This window comes from Poromitra crassiceps (genome assembly GCF_964638095.1).
Source record: "Poromitra crassiceps genome assembly, chromosome: 25".
Taxonomy (NCBI): domain Eukaryota; kingdom Metazoa; phylum Chordata; class Actinopteri; order Beryciformes; family Melamphaidae; genus Poromitra; species Poromitra crassiceps.
The window spans coordinates 7,844,235-7,857,979 of NC_139649.1; the positions used below are offsets into that span (position 1 = coordinate 7,844,235).

At 47.2% G+C, this 13,745-nt stretch overlaps 1 protein-coding gene across 1 annotated transcript in view; it reads left to right on the forward strand.

The window, feature by feature from the left end:
- Positions 1-4,034: 4,034 nt before the first annotated feature.
- adamts9 (ADAM metallopeptidase with thrombospondin type 1 motif, 9) overlaps positions 4,035-13,745 on the forward strand; it is a gene marked incomplete at its 3' end in the record, with an annotated part of 38,555 nt that continues 28,844 nt past the window's right edge. Inside the window, exons 1-9 of the mRNA XM_083661024.1 lie at positions 4,035-4,174; positions 4,453-4,856; positions 6,490-6,655; positions 9,281-9,660; positions 10,482-10,565; positions 10,759-10,883; positions 11,164-11,204; positions 11,381-11,486; positions 12,923-13,069. Of these exons, the coding sequence (XP_083517150.1) occupies positions 4,078-4,174; positions 4,453-4,856; positions 6,490-6,655; positions 9,281-9,660; positions 10,482-10,565; positions 10,759-10,883; positions 11,164-11,204; positions 11,381-11,486; positions 12,923-13,069 (1,550 nt within the window). The 5' untranslated portion in view covers positions 4,035-4,077. The remainder of the gene's footprint in view (positions 4,175-4,452; positions 4,857-6,489; positions 6,656-9,280; positions 9,661-10,481; positions 10,566-10,758; positions 10,884-11,163; positions 11,205-11,380; positions 11,487-12,922; positions 13,070-13,745) is intronic.

Consider the following 13,745-nt stretch of genomic DNA (forward strand, 5'->3'; position numbering starts at 1 on the left):
TGCAATAACATCCTGTTATTGATGTAGTCTTCGATTTTGTGGTTGGAGCCATTTGTGTTGTGATCTTTGCATATATTGAGAATGCAATAATGTCAAGGAAGTTTTTTTCTTTGTCTCCATTGTTTGTAACTGCTCCGATGTTTTAAGTTACGTGTGCTTGGACCCCAGGAAGAGTAGTCTTTCACTTCGGTGTAGACTAATGGGGGATCCTTATAATAAACAAATAAACAAATGCAAGATGGACCTCACTGGACAATTCACTGGGCCCACCAAAGCCTGTTGGGGTGGTGGTGGTGGTGGGTTGAGAGGGAGTAAGAGGAGATCTTTGAAAGCGCCACAATTAAAGCGTTTCTCTTTGAAATCCCAGGCCAGAGTCGGCTCCTCCATTCAAGCTTTCCGCTCCTTATCGGCCCCGTTATCTGATCTGGAGGGGAAGTGAAGTTTACACTGTCGGGAGGCTGCTGCTGCTGCTAGCTGATCTGAATGATGCTGTCTGCGCACAACTCAGGCTGGCTGTCTCTGATGACCTCAGCGCCCTTCCATTGAGAATACACACGCGCGTGCGGGCACACACACACACACACACACACACACACACACACACACACGTACACACACACACACACACACGTACACACACACACACACACACACACACACACACACACACACACACACACACACACACACACACACACACACACACACACACACACACACACACACACACACACACACACACACACACACACACACACACACACACACACACGTACAGCTATGGTGACTTCCATTGAGAATCCACTAGGGGAAAAGGTTGGCTCATTGATGATAAGCACTGGAGATGATGGTGGCCACCCACTGAAGCGCTCGGTGTGGGGGGAGTCCCTTCCCTCATTGAGAATACTGGCACATGTTGGCACTGACTTTTGGGAGTGAAAATGGCTATTCATTAAGGAACTTGAGACGGCTATTAGTCAGTGTGAAATGAATGGTGCCCCGTAACCACTGAACAGCAACAACTCCACACGGCACAGAGACGAGTTAGTGGTCTGCTTCAAGTTGCAGTTGCTGCACATTTCCCAAACAACGCCTAGAGGCAAATGTTCTCCTGTCTGTTTTTTTTTTACTTACCTGTGACCTCCTGCGCTGTAAAAAAGGTTTTATGGAGAGTTCTGGGAAAAGGGACTAATTGTGAATGAAAGGTTATATTTAAAGGGGTTACTCTGGTTTTGTGAACTACAACTTCCGAAGTTCCCGTGTTGGCCTTTCTAAGAATTCCCAAACGGCGAGAGGAACTTGAGAAGGAAAAACAACTCCTGTGCAAATAGTCCAGTGGCTTCTCTAGTGTATGAGATATGAGATTCACTGTAGCCAGCGATCACACACACACACACACACACACACACACACACACACACACACACACACACACACACACACACACACACACACACACACGCACACACATTTCAGTGACCTCTTAGAAATCCTACCTAATTAGTTACATCATACATGGAAAATAAGTGACTAATTGGGGCAAAAGGCTGGGTGGCCAATGGGTGTTTTAAGAGTACGATGATAGTATGTTCATGTCTTGAATGGGATCATTAGAAAAGTTGATTATAATTACCTCCACCAAGGAGGTTATGTTTGCGGTTTGTCCGTTTGTTTGTTTGTCAGCAGCAGGATTACGGAAAAACTACTGGGCCGATTTCCATGGAACTTCGTGGAAGGGTGCAGCATGGGCCAAGGAAGAACCCATCAAATTTTGGAGCAGATCCGACTCACGAAATTTGCATATGAGACTGGACTATTGGCCCTGTGCTCTCCCAGTAGCCTTCTCCTTTTAGTAGAATTGTTCTTGGTAGGATGGTCCTGACTTTTTAATGACTCACCACAGCACTAATAAGCGTCACATTACCTACTCTCTCTGATCAGATTATTATATATTTTTTTTTGCTTTTGCTTCTTTTGTTCCATATGCCCCAGGCATTTCCTATGAGGCTTTTGTTTTAGGCGTGCACCTGCAAATCCACGTTGGCGTCCTCCTTAATGGCGGTGGTGCATGTTGACGGCGCTCAACAAACGAGCTGTAAAGTCATGTGCCATCTGCTTGCCATTATCACCACATACGGTCTGAGGGGGGCGGGGATGCGTCCACACAGGCCAGGCTGCAGTGATGATGATGATGATGATGATGATGATGATGCGTCCACACAGGCCAGGCTGCAGTGATGATGATGCGCTCCTCTGCGTGGAATGACCGCATGCGGACGGATCAAACTGGGTAAACTGCAGGAGGAAGGTGACAAAATGAAGTCATTGAGTTTAATACGGTATTCAGTCTTAAAAACGTTATGGGGTGGGAAACGTTTCACTCGTCTCCACCAGTTTCACTTTCATACAGTCAGATCACTCCGCTATAGTATCAAGAAAATGACAAGCAATTGAAAAACATTCTTAGAACAATAAAAAAAAAATTAAGTTACTCATTCTAAAGATTCTTCTTTTTCCCTAGTTGGACGACTTCATGTCACAATTTCAAATGGGTCTGAAATTTGCTTTGTCGCAGTAATCCGTGTTCTTGGACTTAAAGTCTGTTTTGGCTATGTGCCGCTATCTCTTAGTTAAGAACAAGACTGCTCGGATAGTAATGTCTTCTTCGGGTTCTTCTTGAACAGTAAGCACTGAGCTTGGCAATAGACTTGAGTCTTATCTCCGAGATAAAGTGCGATGCTGGCTGTAATGTCTGCCTCGTGTAACATTGTAATCTCACAATTAGGTTTTTACATCTTCAGCAGTCTGGACCACCACCACCACCACCGCTGGTGAGGAGATGAACGTTGTACAACTTCAGCACTTCAGCAGTTGCACTGGGGCACCTTGACAGGAGATAACTGTCTGGAATTAGGGAGGACTTCCGGTTTTTAGGAATTTTACTAATTAGTTTTTTTTTGTGCTAATGTAAAATTCCATGGCTTTTTGACTACCAGTAACTTTTGATTCACAGTTTAGGGGGCACGTGGGGTATAGCATTTCTCACTGTAGAGAAGGGAGAGGGACTGGATAGCCCCACTGTCTTTGATCTCCCACATAACAAAGGCACCTACAACGGCATCCCATACAGGCTACATTGTTCTGCCCAGGAGGATGCTATAGCTCATAAAACCATTAGGCCTACCATTATCCCTAAACAATGCCCTCACCAGCGCCTACTGAAGACCTCAAATCACTATATGGCTAGGTTGTCGGCTTGCATTTTGGAACTCTGTGATGATCCCGTGAACTTCCAAGCGCCTACAGCCGTGCCCAGATTATCTCGTTAGTGGCCCCGGGGCAAGCATTCATCTGGGCCCCGCCACCTCACTGCCACGGTCACCACTCTGCTCTGTACTGTGTGAAACTGCCCTGTCTAGTATCCATCCACCCATACCCAAACCTGCTCCATGTAAAACTATTTCAGATAGCTGGGTTAACTACTACCCTACTAATTGCATAAAAGTGTAAATGTACACATATTTACATTATTAGGCTAGGCTAGCTACTAGGCTACTCCATGAACCCAGGGCACTTGGGTGGACTGAACGGGCCCCACAGTAGGGCCCCTCATGCTCATGCACTATCTGCACAGTTCAATTACTGACAAATTAGCATAGGCCTACTACAGGATCAGAATCAAGTTTTGCCACCCTTGTCACTACACAGTATGGAACGGGAGTGGCTTGGCTGCAGCACCAAGTACCTTGCCTGGCTGAGCCCGCCCCTTGCTGTTGGAGAGAGCCTGGTCCAGAGCCTTGCAGTGTGGAGCCCATCGCACTGTCTGACTGAGAGCAGCCCACCCCTCTCTCTGCAGTATGCATGTTCGCCAGGGAATCCGCGACGCACTCACGTCCTCCTCCTCCCAGCAGTGTTGTACTTCACCGACCAGAGACCATCCACACAAGAGCCGCGGATAAAATCCACTTGGATGTGCCGGCAGCAGGCGGACCGGAGGCGGAAAGCCGGGAGTAAACCGGAGGGATACAGTATTACAGGAATCCAGCAGCGGCCGCTCTCCTCTGAACGTGGACAATCATGCATGTGCTCTTCTGGGGCTTGGGGTTCCTACTATTCCCTGATTTCTTGAACGTGGTCGCATCTACGGGGAGATTACTCTTGAATACAAGCAAAGGTAAAGTAGCCTATCTGCCGTTGTGCGTTGAATGAATGGATTCCACCCAGGATCAGTATAAGCACATGACTTGCTCTGCTTTCTGCCTGGACACCTAAAGTTTATTGAACGGTTTTTTTCTCCTTGCCGTGGTGCAGCAAAGGCAACTAATTATTCAACTCCACCTTCCTCAAACACATGCCTATAATCTGTCGTTCATGCATGCATTTAATGATTATTATGATATTGAAACTCTCAAGCCTGAATTGTGCTGTGATTGTTATGTTTTTATTCCCCAGTAAAAGAGGAGATCGGCGCTTATGAGATTGTAACACCGGTGCGAGTGAATGAAGCCGGTGACAAGTTCCCTACCACTGTGCACTTCAAGAGGAAAAGACGAAGTTTGGACGAGAGCGCCACCGGCAATATCACGGATGAATGGGCCTCGCCAAATATCCACTACAGGATATCTGCTTTCGGACAGAACTATCACCTCAACCTCACGCTGGATTCGGGGTTTATAGCACCTCTCTACACTGTGACAATACTTGGAGTACCCAGGGGAGGAGGTAACATAACGGATTTTTCACCAGATGGGGAGGAGGAGGAGGAGGAGGACACGGAGTTAAAGCACTGCTTCTATAAAGGACATGTGAATGCTCAAGCAGAACACGCCGCGGTCATCAGTTTGTGCGCCGGACTGGTGAGTTTTACGCACCGTTACCCACAGCCTCCACACATGCATGTGATGGCTCTACGATCGCCAGGTCTTTAGCGGCGGCCAGTCCACATCACTGCGCTCACACCAAGCGGTTGCTCGAAAGGCTGTCTCACCCATGGGGGAATTGGAATTTTGAACAAAATTTGCACAAATCCTTTCCAACTTTGCGCGCTGCTTACCAAATTGGCACAAAGTCTTTCCAACTTTGCGCACCGATTGCTTGTTTTTGTTTGGTTGATAACTGAAGAAGAAGAAAAAACACACTGACTTAACAGTAGGCTAATGTCTTAAAGTTAAACAAAAAAACAATACAAAATCAATAAAAAAGGAAGGGGGGGGCGGGTCTTTGTAAGTCAGCTTTCCAATGCAAATACATTTGTTTCAGTTTTCAGTTTTATTGAATTCACTTGTAAACAAATACATTGCTTTGTAAATAAGTAGAATAAGACTGTATGACATGTTCCATATCTTTAGATATTTATGCAGTTATCATATCAGAGCTCGCTCTGATATGATAACTGCATAAATTGTCCTGTCCAGCAGCGATGCTCCCACGTTTGGGTCTGCTCTCTCTGTCCCGGTAGTTTTGGTGACGTCTTTACGCACGCCCGTGCAGCGGGAGTACGGGTGGTGCTGACGTCATCACGAGTTATCCGGTTTGCTGGCGTGCTGAAGCAGGCGTTTTTTTAGTGCGAGGAGCACAAATACACTGCGCTGACTATATGGTATTGCAGCGAGGTGACCCATGTGGATATCATCAGCAGAGGTCAATGTCTTCCCAAATGACAAATCATCTTCATCATGGAAGCTTTAACAGAGCTTTAGGGAGTTGAACTGACATTATGACCCATCAATCATCTGTTGAAGATAGCTCTAAGGACACATTTATTACAAGATATGCAATACTTTTGGTGACCACTACTATATTTGATCATGTCATAAAATAATGTGGGGTGCCTGTAGGGAAATTCTCCTCTGGCTTGCCAACTCCGCGGAGGCCAGAGGTCAGGGTGATCCACAGAGCAGCACCCTGAAGCTAGTATAGGGATTCAAGCCAAGGATGGTCTTTCCTACCACCAGACCACCCTGCTGCAAAATGTTGCCACAATCAGCAGAAGTGAATGAAGTCTTCCTAATGGTCATCTTTGCCACAGGCTACATTATTATCTGGGATTAACTATAAAATATGACTATATGTCAGCCAACTGCCAAAACATGAGTGTATCAACTAGTCTAAGCTTCCCGGGCTGACATGAGCTTTTCCCAAGTAGATACAGCCCAGGCAGCCAATTCAACAGCTCAGCCTACATCAAAAGGAGCGAGCACCTTTTCCACATTTGCTTAACTTGGCACTCGTCCTCGTCTGCTATATTTGACCTGTGCCACGCGCAATGCAACCAGGCTCCAGGCTCCCATCAGGCTCGCCAAGAAAGCAACAACTTATTGTTCTTCTGATAGGCATCATAGGTCCCATTATGGTGCACGCAAATTCACATAGGCTATTTCACCATCTGATTATGGCATAGCAGGAAACCATATACTTTAGTGTTGGTACACCAATTATTACAAAATATAAAAATACACTAATCATCCTATGCCTTTCCCTTGTATCCAGCTTGGCACTTTCAGGTCTCTAGAAGGGGAGTATTTTGTGGAGCCACTACACAGCTACCGAGGAGAGCACTATGAAGAAGAACACACAAAACCTCATATCGTATACAGGAAGAGTGCGCCCAAGAAACAGGCATCCGGCGGGGAGGACGCTGCTTGTGACACTTCAGGTATGATGATATGATCAGTTATGGCACACATGCGTGCAATGTTGTAAGCAGGCGGGGTCCTCACAAATATACACAAACACACGCCTGCACACACACACACACACACACACACACACACACACACACACACACACACACACACACACACACACACGCAGCCATACACACACAATGTTGATTCAGACGTCATAGTGAGTTAGTCCGGCCGGTCAGCTGGCTGCAATATCTGCTCCAGTAAACTTTCACACACTGTCCTCCTTCTGGCTGCCCAGCACACTGCAACTACTCACTCACTCAATGACCACAGAACTCCCAGGGGCATCTGTGTGTAAACAAACCGGTGTGTGTGTGTGTGTGTGTGTCTGTGTGTGTAGGTGACAGCATGTGCTTGTACGTGTGTGTGTGTGTAAGTGAGTGGGCGTGTGTTCTGTGTCTGTATCGATACGTTGAGATGAAGGCAGCTCTGATGATCTGCCTCTTTCATGCGTTCCCACAGGCGTTTTACGCGGCGTCATCGTGCTATCTTGCCCAGCATCATCGTCCCTGACGTCCCCAGCACGAAGCGCAACAGGAAGCCATTATGTAATAATAGTAACTGAGCTATCACAGTGACGCTCTCGTGTTAGATCTGATTAAACGGCGCAGAGCTGTCGAGCTTAGCATTTATGAATGGATATTGAACAGCAGAGATAAAAGGGGGAAATTAGCTCGGCAGTGCCCCGAATCTTTAAAATCATAGAAAAGTGGAGCATTGAAATGAAAAAGGAGTCTAATAGCGTCATAGTAATAATAGCGCACGATTGACGTTATTTCAACATAAAATGATGCATCTCATGCCATTTATTTTGGGAGCTGTTCCAACAGCCTCTGCTACAGTGCCGGTGCCAGCCACGTAGTGAGTCGTCACGTCACGTCGTGTCAAAGCCTGCACACAGCGCAGCGCCTACAGCGACCGCGGTACGCTGCTGCTGCGGACGCTTTCCAGCTCTCTCTCGCACAGGAAGAGTCATTTGGAAGTTCACTCTTGTATCAACCCATCTCAGTTGACTGCCTCAGCTTCCTGTTGACTCTTGCACTTCCTCTGCTTCTTTGATAAGAACAAGTCAGATGGCCCCGCTGCCCTGAAGAGTCAGCGTAAACTGTATAGATACTAAGAAGCAAAGCGACGTCGACCTAAAGCGTTTACGTGATCACAACTAAAGACATTCAATCTAGGTTATATCTTCTTTCTCTGCTGGATATGTTTCTGCAGATGCTTGTTTTGTCAGAGTGTGTGTGTGTGTGTGTTTATTGTGTGGGTGTCCTCTGTATTGTGTACATGACGTATGTGTGTTTCTGGGTTGCATTGCATATACTGTGTGTGTGTGTGTGTGTGTGTGTGTGTGTGTGTGTGTGTGTGTGTGTGTGTGTGTGTGTGTGTTTCTGATATCATGGCCTGATATGACCCCATATATATTTGATTACGAGGCATTTTTGGCCTAACATGATTATATAGCATGAGTCAGCCTTATACAAACCCCCTTTGTGCCCCTGTGTTGCCATGTAGCTTTTTGAAGTGGTGGAAGTAGCGTCTTTCTGATTCGACTCGTGAATCACTTGCATTGCAAACCACCAGATCCACTTTCGTGCTGCAGTCCGCCTGGTGCTGTTGTTGTATAAGCGAGCGGTGTTGCATTGCAGGTGGTCCGGACGAGAGGTGGTCCGGACCCCGGAGATCTGCACTGCACACATGTGCTGAGACAACAGAAACGAGGGGCACTCAGCAGAATCATGTGCTTGCCATGCCGTGATTGAAATCAGACCTTTTTTTCACATTCCATCTAAATGTTGAGCGGTTGTTAAAGTGCCGCCCGCTTCTTGGCTCGCCGCCTTCGTTTTGGAGTGTGCGGCTTGTCCTCCATTTTTTTCCTGGCTGGGTGCCAGGTTTACCTAGCATGAACTCCCTGCCCTGCCCTCTTCTGACAGAGCGAGAGGGAACACGCGGCTCCGGGCTGTCTTCGTTTGTCAGCCCACTTTCAGCAGCAACAATAAACAAACAGGAGAGAGCAACATATTTGAACAATACACACTTCCACACTCACCTCATGCATCTCCCGCAGCAACCTTTTAAGCCAGTGGTTCTCAAATGGAGGTCCGGGGACCCCCCAGGGGCCCCTGGCACTTTGCCAGGGGGTCCGCGAAAAGTTTTCAGGGGGGGGGGGTGGGGGAATATATATATATATTTTTTTTTACAAAAGCTTCATAGTTCAATGGAAATATTTTATGCTTTAAATCTAAAATGGTTCATGGATGACATTCTAATCTAACGAACCTATCAATTTAAAAGTCAAGCACGTTACCATGGAAACAATTAAGCTTAGCCCAAAATCACGAATCAGAATGAGGGGGGTCCCCGGTATATTTTCTATCTCGTAAGGTGGTCCTTGGCTGAAAAACATTTGAGAACCTCTTGTCCTAAAGCTACAACCGTGGCTTCATTTTAAACACATACTCACGTCACGGCAAACCACTGAGTCATACCCTGACTAAAACCCACCAGCCATAATCCATCCATCTTTGAATATTTATTATACACACACACTGACTCCATAACCCTCTGGCTCTCTCTATCTGTTTCTCCACCAGGACACAAACACAGGCACAAGAGGCGCATGCTGAAGAGGCGGTCGGCGGCGGCGGGGGCAGGCGCCGCGTCCGGCCCGGTGCCCCCTGTGGTCAGCGGTGGCATGTTCAACGACTTGGAGTCCCTGAGCGCCGGGCTGGCCAGCGGGGCCTTGGCCGGCCCGGAGAGCGGCGGTGGTGGCGGCGCTGGACCATCAAATGACAGCATCAGCGGTGGTGGTGGTGGTGGTGATGGTGGTGGTGACTCAGGAGGACCTCACAGGAGAGCAAAGCGTTTCCTCTCCTACCCGCGCTTCGTTGAAGTCATGCTGGTGGCCGACAGCAAAATGGTGGAGCATCACGGCAGCAACCTCCAGCACTACATATTAACGTTAATGTCCATTGTAAGTTCTTCTCAGACAGTTGGAAAGCCCTCACAGCTGCACTGCATCCGAACCTTAATGTCCATGATAAGTTCTGCTCAGTTAAATGCCCTCGCTCGCAGCTGCTGCTGGCACAAATTGCTCGCTTGTGTTTGTGTCTGTGTGGACACATGTTGTGGACAGACTGTAGCGGTGTGTGTGTGTGTGTGTGTGTGTGTGTGTGTGTGTGTGTGTGCGTGTGTGTGTGTGTGTGTGTATTTGTGTACTAACTGTATGTGTGTGTGTGTTCTGCTGCCCTGCTCATGCTGCAGGTCAGTCGGGCCTGCCTTTAGAGGAGGGCCGTGGGAGGGAAAGGGCAGTGCAGGGCAGGGGTAAACAACGCGTTCAAACGTCCAGGAGGGGGGGCACCAGAGGGCAGCTGGAGGTAGAGCCTGTCTGTCAGCTTTGATGAATGTTAAAAAATAAGCTCAGGTATGTCACACAGGCCGCATACTCCTCCTGGCCACTTCAAATGCTGGCTTCCGCAGGCGTCTGGGTATCCGACAGCCCCCGGAGGCGGAGGCTGCGATGACCTATATTCTGGTCCTGGCGAAGTCTGCCTTCTCCACAGGGACTCAGACCGTTATCGGAGAATCTCTCTCCAATCAAGCCAAATCCCCGTGCTACTTTGCTTAAAAGTGCAGAAAGGTTGTCTGAGGTACAGAGTTCCCCCCTGGATCAGATACCGGGTCACATTGAAATGGGTTCTATGTTGCCCACAACGTTTGTGTTGCACTATTTTGATCTGTTGACCTTGATGAGCAGTGTTTTCATTGGATTCATACTTTGTTTCTCTCATTCAGGTGTCTTCCATCTACAAGGACCCCAGCATTGGCAATCTGATTAACATTGTGATTGTAAAGTTAGTCATCATAAACAACGAGCTGGTAAGACTACGGCATTGGTTTTAATCTCCAGTAGTGCTCGCATCTTAGAATGACAACATCACATTTTATTTGTTAATGAATGAATGAATTCATTCATTCTCTCTCTCTCCTTCCCTCCCACCCTTTCTCTCTCTCTCTCTCTCTCTCTCTCTCTCTCTCTCTCTCTCTCTCTCTCTCTCTCTCTCTCTCTCAGGATGGCCCAAACATTTCCTTCAATGCACAGACCACTTTAAAGAACTTCTGCATCTGGCAGCAGAGCCAGAACCTCCTGGACGACAGCCACCCCTCGCACCACGACACTGCCATCCTCATCACCAGGTACTAACCACCCCTCGCACCACGACACTGCCATCCTCATCACCAGGTACTAACCACCCCTCGCACCACGACACTGCCATCCTCATCACCAGGTACTAACCACCCCTCGCACCACGACACTGCCATCCTCATCACCAGGTACTAACCACCCCTCGCACCACGACACTGCCATCCTCATCACCAGGTACTACGAGGAAAATGATGACGGTTATTTATTACGGTCATTGCTTCCATAATTATTAGAATAAGACAATGAGTCATTATCTTGTCTTCACCACAGGCAGGACATCTGCAGAGCAAGGGATAAGTGTGACACTTTAGGTAAGTGGATCTTTCTAAAATGAGAAGATAGACTTACCACCATCAAGATCACCATCTATGAATTATATGACGATGATGATCGTAGTGATGCTAACAATGGAGATGATGATGATGATGATGATGATGATGATGATGATGATGATGATGGATATGAAAATGACCCTTTTGCTCTTCAGGACTTGCAGAGTTGGGGACCGTGTGTGACCCGTACAGGAGCTGCAGCATCAGCGAGGACAATGGACTCAGCACCGCGTTCACCATCGCCCATGAGCTTGGCCATGTGTAAGCGAGCACTGCCTGTTCCCATTTATTGAGTGTTGTTTACCCTAAGCCCGGTAATCACTCGTAGCTGGCGGAGGCACTGGCTTCACTTAGAAAGTGTCAAAAGTCTTTCTAGGAATCCAACCATCCTTGACAAGGGGGGGGTGTTCGGGGCTTTTTTTTTTTTAAACGACATCACTTTCCTTTAACAGTCAACATCCATTCATTTCTTATTGTTTACCCAAATGTTTTGTCTTGCTTTTTTCTGTTTCTGATTACATCTCTTAATCCTCATCTCCGCTACCTTTTGAAAGAGAGGAGGGAAAGAACATTTGAGTCCAAGGACTTGGCTTCTCACGACTTAACCAGAAAAAACCCCATTGTAAGAACTAGATTCCCACCCCCAGGGTTGGTGATGGTGCCCATCGCCCCCTTTCTTTGCAATTTCTGCATTGTCCAAAGTCATTTGGAGCTGGAGTTGTTAGCCTGCCACGCTGCAGAGACTGTTAGCTGGAGTTAGCCCGCTACGTGGCTGGAGACTGTTATCTGGAGTTAGCCTGCTACGTCACTGGAGACTGTTATCTGGAGTTAGCCTGCTACGTCACTGGAGGAGACTGTTACAGCCCTCACCATCTCTTTACAAATGCTCCTTTCTAACACACTGGTACAAAAGGTGGGGATTGTTGAATTCCACTGTGATCCGCGTCAGGTGGTGACAACATTGCTGGAAGACTGCTTAGCCGTGGAGCTCGGTGCCGTGCGGTACCTGTCGTGCGCGGTGCCGAGTAGCACCGAGGGACGGACCTGGGCAGCGTTGTGCTGTACCTGTCCAACAGCAACCTCAAGGGTTCTATTTCCTCAGCCAGCCGAAAGTCTTATTATACGTTTCCCTTGGAGTCATTCAGCTCAAATCAAATTATCCCTGCGCTATGTCCAATGACTATTATTCATATAACTTCATATTGCGCTGGTTTCTTTCCACATACCCCGCCACGAGGCAGGCCTCTGCAAAAAGTACTGTATTGTTTTCGAAAATGGTTTTCCCAAAGCCAATAATGCGCCGACCACATGTGCCCGAGCAAATGAAACACATCAAAAACACAAATAAAGTTCTTTTTTTCCATTAGGGTAAATGTCACGGTTGGTTTGAGAAACAATAACATGAAGTCTTTAAAGGCTCGTCCAGACGCACATTGTATCCCCACTCGTCACCATTACTACAGGCTTAGTTCAGATTTATCTCAGCCGTGCAGAGCTGTACATCTGCGGCGCATAAACTACGAGCAATAAAGTGACTTAAAGAAAGACATATCTGGGCAACTCTCCAAAACGTCTCTATTAAGGTAATGTTTTGTGATAGTCTGAGGGATACTCTGTAAACGTGGAGCGTCGGTGTGGCCGTTCATCAAATCTGAACAAAATTGTGTTTTTTTTCTCTTCCATCTTCTCTCTGCCAGGTTCAACATGCCCCATGACGACAGCAACAAGTGCAAAGAGGACGGCGTGAAGATCCAGCAGCACGTCATGGCTCCCACGCTCAACTACAACACCAACCCCTGGATGTGGTCCAAGTGTAGCAGGAAGTACATCACCGAGTTCCTCGAGTATGTCGCACTCCTCTTCCTCACCGTCGTTCCAAAACATGCACGGGGGATTAGGTTAGATGACAATATGAAATCAAATTATGACACGTCAAGTCGTCATACTGTGAAAACAGTTTTATTTGAATTGATTCATCATTCTAGGGCCGCAACTAACGATTATTTTCATAATCGATTAATCTGTCGATTATTTTCTCGATTCATCGATTCGTCGTTTGGTCGATAAAATGTCAGAAAATGGCAGCAAATGACGATCAGTGTTGTTTCCCAAAGCCCAAGATGACGCTCTCAAATGTCTTGTTTTGTCCACAACTCAAAGATAATATCAGTTTACTGTCGTCATACAGGAGTAAAGAAACCAGAAAATATTCACATTTAAGAAGCTGGAATCAGAGAATGTACACCTTTTCTCTTAAAACTGTACTCATAATGATTAATCGAGGAGGAGGAGAGTGCTGCAGCCCATGCACAGTCTCTTTTCCCCCTCCCTTTTCGGCAGCCACAGCCAACTTTTAAGTAACCAAAGACAAATAGACTCTCTGACAGCATTTCTCAGGCCAGTCGTCTGGTCTCCCCTCTGGTCTACTCACTGACAAAGACCAGGGAATTCAGAGGGAAGAGTAAATGGGTTCAAGAGCAAGTCTTCTCTTAAAACAAAAAACCCAACAGTCCATCCCCA